This window comes from Sylvia atricapilla, chromosome Z (assembly GCF_009819655.1).
Source record: "Sylvia atricapilla isolate bSylAtr1 chromosome Z, bSylAtr1.pri, whole genome shotgun sequence".
In the NCBI taxonomy this organism is placed as follows: domain Eukaryota; kingdom Metazoa; phylum Chordata; class Aves; order Passeriformes; family Sylviidae; genus Sylvia; species Sylvia atricapilla.
Window position 1 is genome coordinate 68954305 of NC_089174.1, and position 18529 is coordinate 68972833.

The window sequence follows — 18529 nt, forward strand, 5'->3', positions numbered from 1 at the left end:
TGTGTGCCCAGGTGGCCAAGAAGACAAATGGAATCCTGGCCTGTATCAGCAACAGTGTGGCCGGCAAGACTAGGGCTGTGACTTCCCCCTGTACTTGGGCACTGGTGAGGCCATTTCTGGGCCCCTCACAAAACACTGAGGTGTGGCACTACGCCCAGAAAACTGGAAGGTGTTCAGCCATCTCAGGAACACCAGGTTCCAGCACAGAAAAACTTGGGAAGACATACACCATCATGCTGACCACCACCTACTTCCTCCTTCTCCCCCAGTCTTACAATTGAGCATGATGCTACATCATATGGAATGTGCCTTTGGTCAGCTGTCCTGACTGTGATCCTTTCCAGCTTACTGTGTCACCAGGCCCCTCACTGATGGGTAGGGTGAAGAGCAGAAAAGGCCTCGACTCTGTGAGCACTGTTCAGCAGTAATGAACACATCCTGGTATTATCAACACTGTTTTCACCACAAATCCAAAACACAGCCTAATATCAGCTACTATGAAGTAAATTAACTCTACCCTGGCAAAAACCAGCACAAGATGTTTGAGCATCCTGTCAGGAATTTTTTCCTTAGTTTATAAAAGCTCCAGTTTCAAAAGCAAATGAGCTCTAGACCAATATCTACAAAGGCAGATCCAGTTTCTGACCACTCAATTCAAAGTAACTTCATATAACAATTCTTGGAGTGTTTACATTCACTTTCAGAATTAATCAATCATTCTTTAATTTAGGAAGTTATGGATAGCTTCATATTGTACATATTGTATTCTGCTGTACTACAGTCTTATACAACATCTTCCACAAGAAATTTCCATTCAAAAAGAATGTATTTTACTGATAGAAGACCTATTTCTTTAGGTCTTTCTGATTGTAATATAAACATTTTTCTTGCTTGCAAAATCTCCATTGTAAACACTGAGACACCAAACAGGTATTACAAAGACCTCCCCGCCCAATTCAACACCACAAAATCAAATAAGCTACAGAATAGCTTTACAAAAACCAGTGTAATTCTGGGTAGATACTTAGCCTGGAAAAATCTACCCTGACCTTTGGCCAAATTGTAATAAAACATCAGCAACAAAAAATCCACACCTTGAAAACAAGCTCTTAAAACAGATGGTGTTAGCAATCGCTACTCTGTATTTCTTTGGCAGAATATTCAAGCAGCAATTAATAACCTTTTCTGAACTGCCTAAAGACCTTCTGCAAGAACACTGTAGCAGTTTTTGATATAAAAATGAAACACAGACCTTCAAAGGCAAGGAAAAAAAAAAAAAAAAAAAAAAAAAAAAAAAAAAAAAAAAAAGCTGGCAGCACACTTAAAACAATCAGAAATTATGGAGAGCAGAAATTGTTAGTCAACAGCAATTAATGAGGTACAGGTGTCCACTTGGCAAAACATCGTTCTTCAGCTCCACAACCACGTTTTTCTAACTTAAACAGCCATATAAGGTAGGTTTGCAAATAAGCAGCATTATTCCCAAAAAAAGCTTAGATAAGAATTTGTTAGATGGAATTCAGGAGAACCTTTGTTAGTTACTTCCCAATAGCAACACTGAAAGATCTGGATTACCAAAGAATGACATGGTATTAAGAGCAATTCTGAAACAAATATTGAATTCTCTTCTGCAGTACACTTAATGTCATGTCTTTTTTCATTTCCAGCTACTGCCTTTTTCTAGAAAAAAAGTGTGGAGGATTTTTTTTAACTAAATGGGAAGTAGAAAACTTTATTTTTTAATGTTAGCAACATTAAAAAAAATTAACATTTTGATATAACACTATTTTGCCAGATAAATGAAGACTGTAAGATACTTTCTTTTCCACATAAAAGTATTTGCTAAGTCATGTGTTAAGAAACAGGACAATCCATCTGCGGCAGTTACTGTCAGAAGAATAATACATATTCAGGAAAAGGCAGCCTACTTCCAAGTAAAATATATAGCACATAAAGGGTATGTATACGGGAAGTACATAAAACATTCCCTAAAAGCCCTGCTTTTCATCACAGTTGATTCACGTATTCAAATAAAAAAGGAAGAAATTAATTGTTACTCACATGCACATAAGCTGCTCATCTTAAGCATACTGCCGTAGTAACAAGCAAAACACATGCACACAACTGCTGCTCCTATTCCAGCTGTTTAGGTTGCTAAACACTGAAAACTCTAAGAGGCAAAGAACATCTCTGATTTTTCAGTTTCAGTTTTCTGATGAGTGCTGTTTTGATAGACAGTTAGGATCTGGCATAAAGCCAAGTATATATCTACACAAAAGACAGTATTCCTCAGAAATTACAACTTGTAAAACTATTTCTTGCAGGGTTTGTTTTGGTGGGTGTGGTTTTTTTTGTTTGTTTGTTTTGGTTTGGGGTTTTGTTTTGTTTTTTTTAATTTTATTTAAAGAAATTATTACCATGCACAACATTTAAGCTAAGTTCCAAAATAGTTTTTAAATTATGAGCATCTTGAATGAAACCTTCCACTAATTAGGATATATATTTTGATTTGTACCTTTTAAGAACATTGGAACATTTTAGCATTAAGGAAACTATACTTGGTGAAATCTAAGTGCCAGGTTTCTCAGAGTTTCCCAGATTATTCTGTTAATAGCAGAATAGGAAAAAACACAGTTCTGCAGTTCTTTCAGGAACATGATGATTGAAACAAGCATGTCCAAGTTCCAAAAAAACTGTTAGAAGCAGTGTAATCTGCTATTGCTTCAGATCCTAACCTAGGAAGAGACACTACTCTATAACTGGTGAGATAAAGTTTCAGATGTGCTAATGGAACATGGACAGAGCAAAGCAAAACCAAAATTAGAATTAACAGGAAAAGAAAAAGGGAGCTTTATTCTCCTAAATACAGTTGATAATAAACAGCCTAAAATCATGGAATGAAATATCACAATACAGTATGTAGTACTTCAGGAATGACTTAGCCTCTGTGTTTCTGGAGACTGTCACTCACACTACAGGCATAAAATTTTCAATATTTGAATATCTTCTAAGAACTTTAGGAAAATCACTTTTTCCCAATTCTTACAATTTTGTGAACAGAACACTATTTGTAATGCAGTTCACTAGGAATACAGAGACGCCTGAAGACATACAAATGTGCTATACCCTCCTGAATTCTGCTAAATTTCAGCAGTAATAAATTCTATGGTTTAATTACATAAAGCCTAAAAAAGACAGAGTTTGTAACCATTTCAAGTTTTCCCTTCCCCTTCCTTGTTCTAGAAACTTCTTTGCATCATGCCATTACAAATTATTGACTGACACTACATAACTAAAACATATACTTATCAATAACTCACCTCAAAGATGAATAGCCTCATGTTTTCAAAACACACTTTCTTCTCTGATAACGTCAACATTTAGTCTCACAAAATGATTTAAATCCAATCAAATTCTGCCATGTTTGTTCCCTTTATATATTGGCAGGTATCTGTAACAGCGATATAATACACGCTTTCTCTCAACCCCTCTTTGCTCAGCTACACACAACAGACAGTCCATAGACTACTTTCTTTCAAGTCTATTCAACAACCTTGAACGGTAATATGCAAAACAAAGACCTCAGCTTGAGAGGTTACACCTACTCAAAAAAAAGAGCAACTACTAACATTATCCCAGTCAAAATCACAGAATGGCAGAGATTGAAAGGCACTGCTGAAGGTCATCAGGGGTCCGATCCCAGTTAGGCAGCGTCACCTACAGCCAAATACCCAGGACTGTATCCAGACAGCTTCTGAGCATCCCTGAGGATGGAGACTGCACAACTTACCTAGGCCTAGTGTGCCAGGACTCAGTCATTCTCATGTTTAAAAAGTATTCCTTCACATTCAGAAGGAAGCTCCTGCGCTTTGGTTTGTGTCCATTATCTCTGGTCCTGGCACTAGGTACCAATGAGAAAAAGCCTGACTGCTCCCTCTGCATCCTTCCTTCAGGTATTTATACCCATTGAGAAGATCCCCCCGCCCCCACCCTCCTCCAGATTGATTAGTCTCAGCTCTCACAGCCTTTTCTCATTAGAGAAATGCTGCAGACTCCTCAGCAGCTTTGGTGGGCCTCTTGGGCTCTCTCCAGTATGTCCCTATCTCTTATATACTGAGGCCCAAAAACATACACAGGATTCCAGGTGTGGCCTCACTGGTGCTGTATAAGAGGGGAATGATCACCTCCCTCACCTACCTGGTAATAATTTGTGTAATGCATCCCAGGATGCCATTCTACTTCTTTGCTGCAAGGACCACTGCTGGCTCACATCCAGATCTGGTGTCCACCAGGACCTCCAGGTCCTCTTCCTTTCCAGCTGGGTGGCCCACAGCATATACTAGTCCATGGGGTTGTTCTTACATACTGAACTTTGCACTTCCCCTCGTTGAACTTCCCGAGATTCTTGGCAGCCCTTTTCTCCAGACCTTTGAAGTCCCTCTCATGTCACTGTAACCTCCTGGCACGAAAGTCACTCCTCATCATTTTCTGTCATGAGCAAGCTTGCAGAGAGTTCACTCTGCCCTAACATCTGGACCCTTAATGAAGATGCTAAACAGAAAAAATGCTGAAATTGGCAAGTTCTCCATAAGAGGAAAGAAACTTCACTGGTATGGAAAATTGTACTATATTGTTAAAACATTCTGTATTTCCTGCCTTAAGCTACTACTTCTCTTTTCCAGCACCAATAATGTAACTATGCTCTAAGCTACCATTGTTGTATTTTAGTAGCAGACAAAATTTCACACATAATTTAACATCCCACAGTTAAGCCTATAAGCATCAACCCATTCTGAGGATTCAGCTAGAAAGGACACAATTATACCATTAACAGAAAATCTTTCCCAAGTGCTCAGTTCCTAAAGACAAGCACCTGCTGCAAATTTCAACTACTTGGCAGGCTTCCCTCCTTAAAATGACAAAGGCTCCTTTGACTTGAGGCACCTTTCCCCCTCATTTACCACCTTCTCTGTCTCCCTATTATAGCTATTGCAATATTGGCATACAACTCATGTTAACAAAACCAGAGTCCCTTATGGCCTTTATAATCTTGGCGTATTTCCTTTGAGAGTGGGACCTCATGGATTTGAAAAGAAGTCCATGAAAATCCTTTCAAAAACTATTGAATTGAAATTGGAAGCTTCTTGTGTACACTGAGCTAGAACACTATGTCTACCATAGCACTTAACACTAACGTTCGCTGACTAAAAGAGAATCAGCTCCACGCAGCTCTGCCATATTCAGTGAAGTCTCGTCTGCTAAGAATTATCTATGTATCAAGATGTGATGTGATACACAGAGCTTTTAACTTCATATTGTGGTAAAAAAATTATTACTTTCACTGCTCAAGTCTAGTAGTACATCCTGTCTGCAGAAGTCCTATCCACTCTTGTCCTTACTATCCTGTTTTCACCAACACAAGACTGAATTATGCATAGTGAATACCTTAAGCTTGGTCTGGTATGCCTATGTGAATTACAACCCTACCATTTCTGAAAGACTCAGTAATTTTCAAACCAGGATCTAGACGAAAAACAGTTAACTGGGGCCTTTATTGAAGACAAAAGAAATTAGAAATACCAGCAAATGTGAAAGGAACACTCCACCCCAAATCAATTCCCAATAGCTAACTCACCCATGCACAGCAATTCACTATCTTTTGTTGTTCCGAGCCACTTGAATATGCGGTAGCATGGTGCACTACATTTGAATTCCAAACCAGCTGTAACTGCAAGAGTTCACTTCCATACTGCTGCCTGGAAGATTGCATCTTAACCTGGACTCATAGGCATTGTGGTCTGCTCTGAACTTACGCTGCCTAAATTGCTTTTATCTGTGACAGCTCACCACACTCAGTTATATTCTAGCTGCTCAAAGGCAACTCAAAGATAACAAATCGTTCCTAACTACCCAAGCATCTCTCATCAGTGTCCTGTCTCATTAGAGCAAGATACAGTATGAATACCACCAACATGAAACTCACAACACTTTAAAAGATTCTCCACCTTCTTTGGTTTCAACAGAAACCAAAACCACAATACAAGGTTAATTAAATGAAACTATCACATTTGCACACTTCTCTGTCCAAACATTACTCAATGCCCCTGTCTCTCCATCAGCATTTTAACCAGCCAATTTGAGATTAAAAGCATAACTACACCTCTGTCCAGCACTGAACCAAGAATTCTAGCACTATTTTACATGGGAAAGACAAGCCTTTATTAGGGTGTTCATTTCAAACTGAACAGTCACACACAGTGGCTCAGGTGAGGTACAGAGCATGCACACAGACACACACCATAAAGGCTAGTATCACCAAATTTCGCTTTTATTTCAGGCTCCTAAACAGATGGATTAGTACAGTCACTTAAATAAGTAACAAATGAGGTTTGCATTGCATGCAGGTTTATAACCTTAGGCCCTAATGCCACCACTAGCCGAAAGCACAAACTGTAAAGGTCTTGTAATGTTCAGAGAAATTTCCTGCCTTATTACTTGCATAATCTAATGCTTCTCTCAGTAAGTCATGATATTATTACTGGGTAGTAGACACAAAGAATTTTAAATAAGTAGGGTAGCAGGAAATTTTATGCAGCAAAAACTCTGAAAGGAACAAGAATGCTTCCAATACATTATTTATGGGTTTAAAGGGCACTTAGCTCTTTTGCTGTCTTTGATTAAATTAGAAACAATGTTTCAAATATGTTTTATAAAAATTAGTACTTATGAACTAATAAAGACAGTAATTCTTCTTCTTCTTATCTAGTCAATTGAAGAAACTTTATTGATTATATTGTTACAACAGTAAATATTATCAAGTTTTGCATGCCTGTCCTGGTTTTGGCTAGGGAAGAGTTAATTCTTTTCTTAGTAGCTGTTTAACTGCTGTGTTTCGGACTTAGTATGAGAACTATGCTGTAACACGGAGATGGTTTAATTGTTCCTCAGTAGGGAATAGGGCTCAATAGGGCTCTCCCCCAGTCAAGAACTTTTCAATTTCTTGTGTTCTGCCACTAAGCAGGTGCACAAGAAGCTGGGTGGGAATATGGCCAGGAGACCCAAACCGGCCAGAGGGATATGCCGTGTCACAGAACATCATGCATGCATGTGAAAACTAGGGCAAGATGGCCAGGAGCTGCTGATTGTTTCTAGAGAACAGACTGGACATTAATCAGCAGGGGATAAGCAATTGTGTTGTGCATTGCTTTCTTCTCTTGGGTTTTATTCCTCCTATTCCCTTAATTACTACTATTACTTTTACTAGTATTACTGCTGTAATTCATATTATTATACTCTATTTTCTTTCAACTATGAATTGTTCCTATCTCAATCCAGGAGTTTTAGTTTTCTGATTCTCCTCCCCACCAGGGTGGGTAGGAAGTGAGCAGGAGGCTGTGTAGTACTCAGTTGGTGGCTGGGGCTAAACAGCAACAACCCAGAACTCCAGAATTTTCCAATTCCAAGGTCTACCACCCGAGCATCTATCAATCTGGCCTTTATAATTGCTTCAAATATCAGTATTTAACGTTAAGATTTGGATAAACTTTAATTTTATGTGAAGGATGTGAAGGATGACAGAGTATTTAAATGATCCACCATGGCCATGGATAAGCTGGAATTCCAGGCAGACACAGTGACTTCTATGCTCCACTGTCTCTTTTCAGTTTTTTATTTAAATTTTACACCTGGGAGAGGGCAATCTTGGATGTGTGGATAGACTAGGAAACAGGAGGCTGGAAAGCTGTGCCACAGCTTTCTTTAAAAGCACCTTTCAGCAATCACTTAGTACAGCAGATTTTCTCCTTTGAGTCCTCTGAGTGGGAGATCCACAACTGTGAATACTCAAATTCTGAGGGGCGAGCTTATAAACTGAACCTTCCCACATCTCCATGTGTCCTGATGGGATTCACCCCACAGCAGTGAACGGGCCAGCAGCTGTTACAGCAAGACCTCTCTCAATCATCTGCCAAAGGCCTTGGGAGTCTGGGCAGGTCACTGCTGTCTGGAAGCTTGCCAGTGTAATTCCCATTTACAAAGGCATGAGGCAAGAAACAGGGAATTGGAGTCTTATTAGTGTAACCTCAGCTCCTGGAAAAACTATAGAGATATTAAGTGCTACTGTAAAGTGAAAGAATTGTAAAAGAACAATGCAGTCATGTCTCACAGTCAACACAGGCTCACAAAGGGACGGTCATGATTAACCAACCTATCCTTCTATCATTTCCTCACTCGCCTCCTGGATGATGGGAAGGCAGTTCCAGTTTGAATAAAGCTGCTAACACTGTCCCTCACAGTATCCTTTTGCAACAAGTTGTCCTGCTGTGGGATGAAAGCAGGTTCACTGCTCTGGCTGTATGGGAGCACTCATTGAATAAGGCTACATCTGTCTGGCAACCAAGACTTGGGTGCACCATTAGCAACTCGGCCGATTATTCAAACTGGGAGGTACTTTGTACTCTCTTTAGGGACAAGAGGCCTTGGAGAGGGATCTAGATAGATTGGAGCATTTGTCAGACATTAATGGACTGAAATTTAAGAAGTTAAAATGCTGAATTCTGCACCTGGGATGGGGTAATGCCAGGCACAGGTATAAAGCAGGAGAGGAGTGTGTGGACAGCTGCAGAGGGAGGTGGGTCAGCGGTGGCCGGGCAGCCCCGAGGACAAAGCCCATCCCAGAGCACGGAGCACGGCACAGCCGGCCCGGGCCGGGGATGGCCCCGCTGGGCTCGGCCTGGGGCGGCCTCCGCTGGGCCCTGCCGGGCCCTGCAGCCGAGGGAGGGGAAGGTCCTTGAAGGTGTCCCGAGGACGAAAACTAAGCTGGTGGGATGGCTGGAAGGAACTTCCAGCAGTGAGGAGCAGCTGAGGAATTTGGCCCTGTCTGGTTGGGAAAAAGGGAGGCTGAAGGGTGACCCCACCACTCTCTGCACTTTCTGAAGAGCAGAAGGGCACCGGGAGGTGCTAAGCTCTCCTCCCTGTAATCCAGGGACAGGACATGAGACACCCACGAATCCAGCTGCACCAGGAGAACTACTGACAGGACATTAGGAGACATTTCTATCAAGAGAGGCTGCTCAAGCACTGGAACAGTTTCCTAGAGAAGTGGTCGTCAATGCCCCAGTCTTCAGTGTTCAAAGGCACTTGGACAGTGCCCTTAATAACTTGGAGCAACTCGGCCAGCCCTGAAGTTGGCAGGCAAGTGACTGGACAATGACTGTAGGCCCCTTCCAACTGGAAGATCCTGTTCTATTCCTCGAAATTGAACAGAATCTACCTTGACTCTCTATCTCCTGATGCAAAGTTCAGGTGTTTTATTTTCTCTGTATGTTTCCATTGCATATTTTGAGATATTCGTATTTTAAGATACTACAAGAAAGACGTGTATACTAAAAAGAATTGGACAAATTTTGAACAAAGTGCTGAAATTAATAAATTTCTGATTATTATCATTATCGAGCACTGAGATAATCTAAAATTGTAGAATATTCCTCCAACATATCAGAACTTTTCACAGCCATTTTGGCAAGAGAGAACCTTTAAAAATGTGACTGATACTGTGCTTATTATGAAAATTTCTGTTTGTTGCTATACAAACTACAGTGTCAGAACTTCTAAATGGGTATGTACAAAGAACTGAAGACTTCAACTGCAAGTGTGATTTGTTCTCCTAAAACAACTTGTTACTTTGAGCAAGTGTTTAAAATTCCATAGGTGAGTTCAGCATCCAGAAACACGTTTTATTTTTCAAGATTTATGAGGCTCACCTATTTATTAAGTAGGTAGAAAAACATTTGATTGTTTATCTGTTGTCCTGGTTTCCAAGAACATTATTCTTTAGTCTATGAACTATCACTTCAAATACTGGAAAAAAACTTGGAAGACTTGCTGTAATATCAAATGTTGCTATCTTCCCCTGCCACCACCATCTCTTTCTTAAATATAGTGGAGTGGAATACATGATTTGTAGCACTCTGCAAACACACTAGTAAGGACCTACCAAGTTGGCTTCATGAAAGTAAGTTTCCTTCAGACATTTTAAGTGACTCTTGTATTTTCAGCTCAAAATATCAAATTCCTTCTTATGAAAGGACTGCTTAAACACTGACTGCTCTATGTCTTCACTTCCAGATGTGGTAAACACACAAAACATTTATAGGATGTAAAGTTTTCACCTGATAGCAAATTAAACAGTATCTTAAACTTATGATAACAAAAGAAAAAGGTTCTTTTTGATCTGTTTTTCGTTTTCTCAAAAACATACTTAGGATCAGCTATTAAACTTGAATGTTACTCCAATTGTATAACTTCAAAGGAATTGTTCAGGATCTTTAATCTAAAGATCACCTCAGCCCTGCAATAAAAGAAGATTTTAAAAATTCATCTGCACTTCAAAACTGCAGACATACAGATCTTGGTTTATTATTCATTTAACCTTTATACTTAAAAGAATGCTCTCTATATATGTCCCATAAATTCACTGTAACTGCCACGTAAATCTAAACATACACTCACTGTGAGCATCCAAAGGAACTAGAAGATTAGCTAAATTTAATCCTCTACTAAACACCAAAGTAAATTAATGTCAGTGTACTTCATATCCATTTTCAGGGAAAAAATCAACAGGAAAAAATAGTCTTGGAGTTATTCCAACACCTCCACGAAGTGTACATTCCTGAAACTACGTCAGGAATGCAATTTTTAGTAGCTAGTAGAACACATCTGCATTTGTTAAGAATCTCTGATATATTTGCTTTATACTTTTGGGTTTTTTCCTTATTCACCACAACTTAAGCATTGAGGAAGGTGGAACAATCAACATTTATGGAATGAAAAACATAAGATTTAAATGTGGATGTCAAGATGTCACTCCAATAGAAGCCAAATAGCAAAGATGTTCCTGGTTGTATTTAGCAAATTAAGTAACATGATGCCAGAAAATGCAATATAATAGATGTTACAAATTACTTTTTAACACTCTGGCCACAATTTAGATGAACAAAAGCTACAAAGACACAAATACTTGTGGCAGTGTGTCTATACGAGATCTGTACTGATAGATCTACCCAGACACATAAGACACAGATATGTATACTGTCTAAAACAGTCACGGGTCTTCAAGTTCCACTCGAATACTGCTCCTGCTCTTGGAAATCAGAGTAGGACTTTTTTTTTAAAAAAGGTACCTGTCCCTCAAAGTACCTTCTCTACTTTCTTAGACGCATTAATCATAACATCATTTCAACTGGATTAAGTCCCCTGCTATTTTCCGGCGCTCCATCTCTCCCTGATCCATTCAGCGTCCCTTCGGCTGGTTTCCAACCCATGTTATAAGGGATCCTGTGTTCCCACAGTGACAGCAAAGCCTCGGGGAGCAAGGTCTGTATTTCCCAAAGCTGAGGCAGGAGACGGGCCTGGGGGCGGCACACGGCGACACGCCGGTGCTGCTGACTGACTGCAAGTGGCCATTTTAATCTAAGGGCCTGGGGACCCGATGCTGTTGCTGATCATCGTCCTTCTCATTCTCCGCGACGCCCAGCTCCACCTCCCACCCCAGGCATACAGGGAGATAAGAACACACACCCGCGGGGACGGCGGGAGGGTCCAGCCACAACCCACGGCACGGGGCAAGGGGCGGGAGTTGCCCTGGGTCCCGGCCGGGGCGAGGGGCCCTGGGGGGGTCCCGCGGGGTCGCGGCGGTGCTTACCTGTATTGGGCAGCAGCCCCGCTGTGGGTGAATCCAAAGTAGTTGCCGGTGGCCATTTTGGCATCTTCCCCCAGCCGGCTGGGCACTGCGGCGGCGGCGACCGAGGGGCGACGGCGGCGGCAGGGGCCATGAGAGGAGGCCCAGCGAGAAGAGGCGGTGGGGAAAGAACGGGACACACAGAGGGACAAGGGAGAGAGAGAACCGGGTCAGACTCGGCGCCTCAGGACCGACCCCCGCCCGCCGCCCTCTCCCGAAGCACGGACACGCCGAACACCGCTACTCACCATAGGTGAACGAAACTACCGGGCATATGGGAATCATGAGTCCGGCCTGGCAGCGACGGCGGCGGGTGAACTCTCAACTCTCCCCCCCTCCCTCCTCCTCCTCCTCCTCCTCCTCCCGCTCGCTCCCTTCCCCCACCCACCCACCGACGGCGACAACGGCGGAGTGCGGCCGGGCCGACTCCGTCTGCGCAGGCGCGGGATGTATGCGGGGGCCGCTGGGAGATGTAGTCCGGCTGCGGACAGACTTCTGCTCAAGAAACAAGGAGCCGCCTCCGGCCCGGGGACCGCGTGCGCAGGCGCGGGATGTGCGCAGGCGCGGGATGTGCGTGGGAGGTGTAGATCGCGTTGGTCGGCCATGGGGAGCAGCGTTCGGGGCGCTTATAGAATTCATACACACACGCAGATATACACATGTATGTATGCTGTGTAGAATCCCGCCATAGCTCCTGTGTGCTTACTGCACGTGCAACGCCGGTACAGCCTCACCCACACGGGGCGCAGTCGTGTGACTTTTCCAGAAGCCAGCAGTCCGTCAGATCACTCCTGAAACGCGCTGGGCCGCACATGCGGCCAGGGCAGTGACCTCCCGGTCAAAGGCACTGAATGAGCCTCCGTTCCCCATGTCTCTGCCCCTCCTTCCCTCCGAGCATCAGATGTCCCACAAAATTCTGAACAAAGCAAAACTTGAATGCTTAAATACTTTTATCCCATTTATGTATTTTTGCTGGTGCTACAGTGTGCATTATGTAAACTAATCAAGGCTTAGAAAACTTAATAAACACAGGATTAAGTACAAGGTATAATTTCGGAAGTATTTGTTTACTGTAAGATGAGCTTATTCAAAACACATCTGTTTAGGATGTCCTCCTGCAGTTCTCACAAAAGCAGGGATTCCCATATCCCAGAGTAGCAGTGATCTTAGGCAGCTGGACTGTAAGGATATTATTGTTAAAAAAAAATGAGAAGAGGAAAGTACTTTCTCATCTCAGTACAACTACTTCTGATGCCAAACATCCTTCCCAATTCACTGAACCTAATTTCTTGGTCATTATTAATAATTTTACATAGGAATTTAATATTACTGTACCTCCTATTCCTTCTTATCCTGATCAAGCACAACAGTAAAAGGAATCTGCTCCTGGTTCTACCCAGAGTGCTTTTCTGAGAAGAAAGTGGCTGCTGGTTGAATATTTAAATGGTACAGATTAGGAAAGAAAAGCCTTAATCCACAGTTCTATGGGAGAGTACTTGAGGAAAAGACTCTACAGAAATCTTGTAGAGAAGAATTTAAGAGGATATGACCTCTGCCACGAAAATCTCAATTGACTCAAGATATACATATTATAAATAGATTTATATAGATGTTTATATCTGTCCTTTCTTTTATTAAAAATTGTTCATAATTAGAATGCTGCTGCTTGGACAAGAAGACAAAACAAGGGATTTTTTGTTCAACTGTCTTTCAATTTTTTTCAGTTATAAGCCTGCCAACATCCTAATAAATATACAATATTTAATGCACATTTCGTTAAAAATATAAGCATCTACACACACAGAGACATTCAGATACCTCTTATCATTGCATCAGTAAAACCATTTTTTGCAAAGTATGTAGGCCTGCGATTGCTATTCATTTATGAAGTAAACTTCATAGAATGACAGAATCAGATTGGCTGGTGTTGGAAGGGACTATAAAAATCATCTCATTCCAACTCCCCTGCCATGGACAGGAACAGTTTTCACTAGTCCTGGTTGCTCAGAGCCCCATCCAACCTGCCCTGAACTTTGTCAGGGATGGGGCACCCACATCTTCTCTGGGCAACCTTTGCCAGTGCCTCACCACCCTCACAGTAAAGAATTTTTCCCTAATATCTAACTTAAACCTACTGTCTTCAGTTTGAAGCCATTCCCCCTTGTCCTGTTACTGCAGGCTCTTGTTAACAGTCTCTCTCCATCACTCCTGTAGCCTTCCTTCAGAGACTGGAAGGTTATAATCAGATCACCCCAAAGCCTTCCCTTCTGCATGCTGAACAAACCAAATTTTTTCATTCTTTCCTCATAGGTGCTCCAGCCCTCTGATCAACTCAGTGATCCTCCTGTGAACTCTCTCTGTGGATATAACTCTACATTATTAATACATACTACTATTTATAAGTATTGGATTATAACGTTCCAAATAAATTTGGAATATTTACTCTCTTTTCAACTTTGTCTCCTTGAAAAATCCCCAAAACCAACAAACAACAAACCAAACAACAAGAACAGCAAAAAAAAAAAAAAACCACAAAAAACCCCAAATGACAACAACAACAACAAAAAACCAAAACAAAACCCCCAAACAAACAAGCAAACCCCAAAACCCCAAGGCTTTCTTACAACCGAGATTTTTGACTTAGGTTTCATAACTTTTCTTCATCCAAGTAATTTCTAGTAGTTATAATTCAAATACCACACCCTTTATTTTATGATTTCAGCCCTGCACATTTCTGAGCATAAGCTCCCATCTGGCAGCCCAATTCAGCTGCAATTTCAGAAGTTGTTTCAGATTACTTCCCTGTGTGAATTTTGCATTTTGAGTTTTCCGTGCATATATCATTTCAAAAAGATCACAACATACTTTATGAGAAGCCATACTTTCTGAATGTGACCAAAGAAATTAAAAAACAAGGTTTCCTTTCTCCTTGGGAAAAAACAAAACAAAACCCACTAGTATTATACAAGTCTTTCCCTCAGCAGTTTCCTAGTAAGAATCTGATGCTTCCTGGTGACTTTGTGAACCATTACATAACATCTATTTATGCTACTACTAGCTTGCAGGATCAGATTCATGGTCTATACTTTAAAAAAACTCAGTGCCCTATAAAATAAGATTCTATCTCCTTAAGGTGTATCAGATTTCTTCAAAATGAAACAGTAATAAATTCATATTAGATCCTTAAAGGCATTTTGACCTTTACTGATTCCTATATCTTTATCTGGAAGGAAAATACATGGAGTGATAAAGTACAAGCTGTGGCATAGAGAGAAAGACAGAAAAAGCTTTAATGAAACATGGAAAAGGTATTTTTAGACACGAAAAAGAAACTTCTCTGTTCCTGATTCTAATAAGATTACAGAAGAACAGTTAGAAGAAATTCCAGAATGAAAACATATGCTGGAACACAAAACTTTAATTTGGAATTATATACAACAGATACTCTATCTGTGTAAAATTCAAAGTGCCTAAAAATATCACAGACAAAAATGGCAAGCAAAGCTAGCATTCAGGAAAACACATTTTTGACCTTCATTTCAACCATATGAGAAGAGATCTCCAAAATATGGCAAGAAGAAAAAAGCACCATAATAACATGCAGCTGTCATCATTCCTGCTATTTTACTTTAATGTCCCAAAACGCAAGTGATAATATCTCTGCTGCTGCCACAGGAATGCAAAACTGCGACTGAAACACAATGGGGAAAACTAAATGTTTTTAAATCTCAAGATCTGCTAAGTAAGATTAGTTAAAATTTCTTGGAGGTAACCTTCCGGTTTATGTAAAAGCAGGCTCTCTGCTGGCCTTTGCGTGCCCACCAGAGGGCAGGGCCACTCAGCAGAAGGTGAAAGCTTTCCAACACAGCGTGTTGGACCATGTTAACAAAAGCTGCTTTTATTTCCCGAAAAGGTAATTTAATACTTAGTGATCTCTTTGTAAAAGCTCTAGATAGAAAGAGATTTACAATCAACATATGGAGACCAGTGCTCTCTTCTCACCCGGAAATTATTTCAGATAGCTGGAGAGACAAGACATTAATCATATTATCAACTTTCTTATTGTAAAGTGAAATTACTTTTTTTTTAGGCAGTAAGGACAAAGACCCCACATTTTCGAATTATTAAAGCAAAAAAGTGTTACTTTTAACAACTGGGCTTAGACATTGTACAGTGATCGTAACAATGGACATGTTAAAACATATAAAAGCAATTTATTAAACCAGAGATGGAAGTTATTACTGTTTAGGTTACTAAATTGCAACATTAAAAACCCACTTCCCAAACATAATAGAAAGTTATGCAACTATTGATGCAAACTCAAATTACACAAGACATAGGAGAAACAAACAAGTTCCACAAGCAAAACCACTGTGTGGCAGCATCCCTTACTCTTTCTTTCCTGACACTTTAATAAGACTATTGTCAATATTATAAGCTAACTTCCCCTTTCACAGCAGATTTCTTCTTCCACCTTTTAAACTAGTAAGGACAAACACCAAAGCTTTAAAAGCTGTCCCACTTAAGGTTTGCCCTAAAATGCTTTCTTCCTAGCTCTACTATATCTAACCAGAGGAGTCATCCTTTGCAGATAGTAATTCCTATATAACCAGAAACACAAGCATGCATTTTTCAGCATTCCCATTCAAATCTGCATGCTAAAATCTGCTCCTGAAGAAAAAACTAACACTTCAACATTCTTCTCTGCCGAAGACATGTGGAATATGAAATGAGGCAATCCAGCAGTAACTAGAAGAATTTAAGCCCTTTTAAGGCAGCTACAGAAGGAAAGTGTCTGATGAAGGAACAAACTCATTACAAAAGTCTATTTTAAGAGCGCAGAAAGTGAACTATACCCCTAGGGGGGATAGATGACTCATTCGGAAGGTAACAGCAGATTTACCTTGGAAAAATTATGGCTCCTTTCCCATTGTTCTAAAGCAAGCATTTTTTCTTAGTAGCTTCTTTCTTCTTTTCTAAATATAATAAAATATAGTGAAGGTAATTCACCAAAAGCTCAAACACCGCTATACTCAAAGACCAGAATATTTCTCCAAGAAATGCATCATTCCTGAAAAGCAGAACATCAAATCCCAGTTGCAGCAAACCTTCCCTGCCCCCTCACTGACATGCTATTTAGGAATTTAGCTGTAAAAATAAACTTGGTGCTTGCTTTGAAGGAAATACTGCAGGTGGGAGAATTAACTCATTAAGAGCCAGCAGAAAATGTTTCTTTTAGTCAATTTTATACATGTCAAGACTGAAATAATTTATTAAAAATCCATACAGAATTGTTGATTTGAATAAAAAAATCTTTGATGATTTGGTTAAAACAAAAACATTCTTTGTTTACCAAGTGTTGACCTGTAAAAAAGCAAAACGCATAGGGATTACAAATGCCTGAACTCTCATTATGCTTCCAACATGAAAAATTAGTGAAAATTAATTGAAAAGAGTAACTGTGGTTTTTTTACAAATTAATAGTCCATATTTGGAGATGATCTTGTTATTGGAGTTAAACATTAAGTATTACAATATAATCTGTTCATCTTCCACAATTACATGGCTTGACAAGCCTGGTGTTGTTGCAGTGGCGATAATTACTATATTGCCTGCTTATCATTTACTGTGCTTTGACTCCTGTTTGTATAAACAACCATATTTTTATCTTCCACAGGTCAGAAATATAGTAAGAATTGTATATTTTTCTATTTTTTCATTTTGTGACCTACATGACATTGTGAAACCAGGTTACCAAGGATTATTTAGATTAGTACACTTCCTGTTTCTGGTATTTCCTTCCTGTTTTGCTGCTATTAAAAAGTGAAGAAGTGAAAACCACTTCTCACAGCAAAAGCCAGTATACTTCGTGATGAGGGCTCTGAGGATCCCCTCTGAAAACCTTTGCCCACCTCCTTTAAGTACTTTTTCAGGAACACTGCTTAGAACTTGCAGCTGCTCATGCTGATTTTGGGGGATTATTCCCTCATGAAACATGATGTTTACCTTTCTGGCCCATATTAATAAACAGAGATTTTTACAAAAAAAAAAAAAAAAAAAACAAAAAAACCAAAAGAAACCAAAACCCAAAGACTTTTGCTTTTCAAGACTTTATTAATAGGTATTTGTTACTGAAACTACAGAGGCCAATCAGCAACTACCTCACTCAGCCTGTATCAACTTTATCTGGAAGCTAGGATTGGGATTACAGTCCACTTCCTATCTTTTATAATTTACTTGCACTTTTTACAAAAAGGTAGCAAAAGCATAAGTATAGAGTTAATAAGAATGAGAAAAGGACTCATCTGGTACTGGGTGTCAGAAGAATTGTCGTTGTCACAACACAAGTTCGTGGCCCATTGCTGCAAACGGTGATGAGCAAACAGGAGCAAGCTGTGTTAGTTTCATGTGAATCATGACCACATTTTAATGCTTGTAATAACATTAAATTCATTATATTAATTATATAAGATTACATTCATCATAAATTGAAAGGCTCAAACAAGCAACACAGAATACACGAGATGAAGCCACATCGTGCTCTGACAGCATGCCTGGCCTATCACAGTTTGCAAAGGCTGATAAAAGTCGCTTCTTACAGAGCTGAGGGCAGAGGGCCCTTTCCTGACCTCCCCTCCATTTTAATGTGTCTCACAGGCAGGACTCGTTTGGGTGAACTAAGCCGCGTCAAGCCCTCCTCAGTAGGGCGCCGGGATTTATCACCGTGTGAACACGCTACAGGAAAGGAAAAAAAAAAAAAAAAAAAAAAAAAAAGGCGCAGCAACATTGTCA

At 40.3% G+C, this 18529-nt stretch overlaps 1 protein-coding gene across 4 annotated transcripts in view; it reads right to left on the minus strand.

The window, feature by feature from the left end:
- Positions 1-12080, minus strand: part of ZFR (zinc finger RNA binding protein) — a 48557-nt gene extending 36477 nt beyond the window's left edge. For all 4 annotated transcript variants that reach the window (XR_010745769.1, XM_066339001.1, XM_066339000.1 and 1 more), the window contains exons 1-2: positions 11986-12080; positions 11702-11786 (exon numbers count right to left, since the gene is read on the minus strand). Coding sequence is in view for 3 of the 4 variants with exons in the window: in XM_066339001.1 (XP_066195098.1) it covers positions 11702-11786; positions 11986-12022 (122 nt within the window). In the remaining variant the exon portion in view is untranslated. The remainder of the gene's footprint in view (positions 1-11701; positions 11787-11985) is intronic.
- Positions 12081-18529: the final 6449 nt, after the last annotated feature.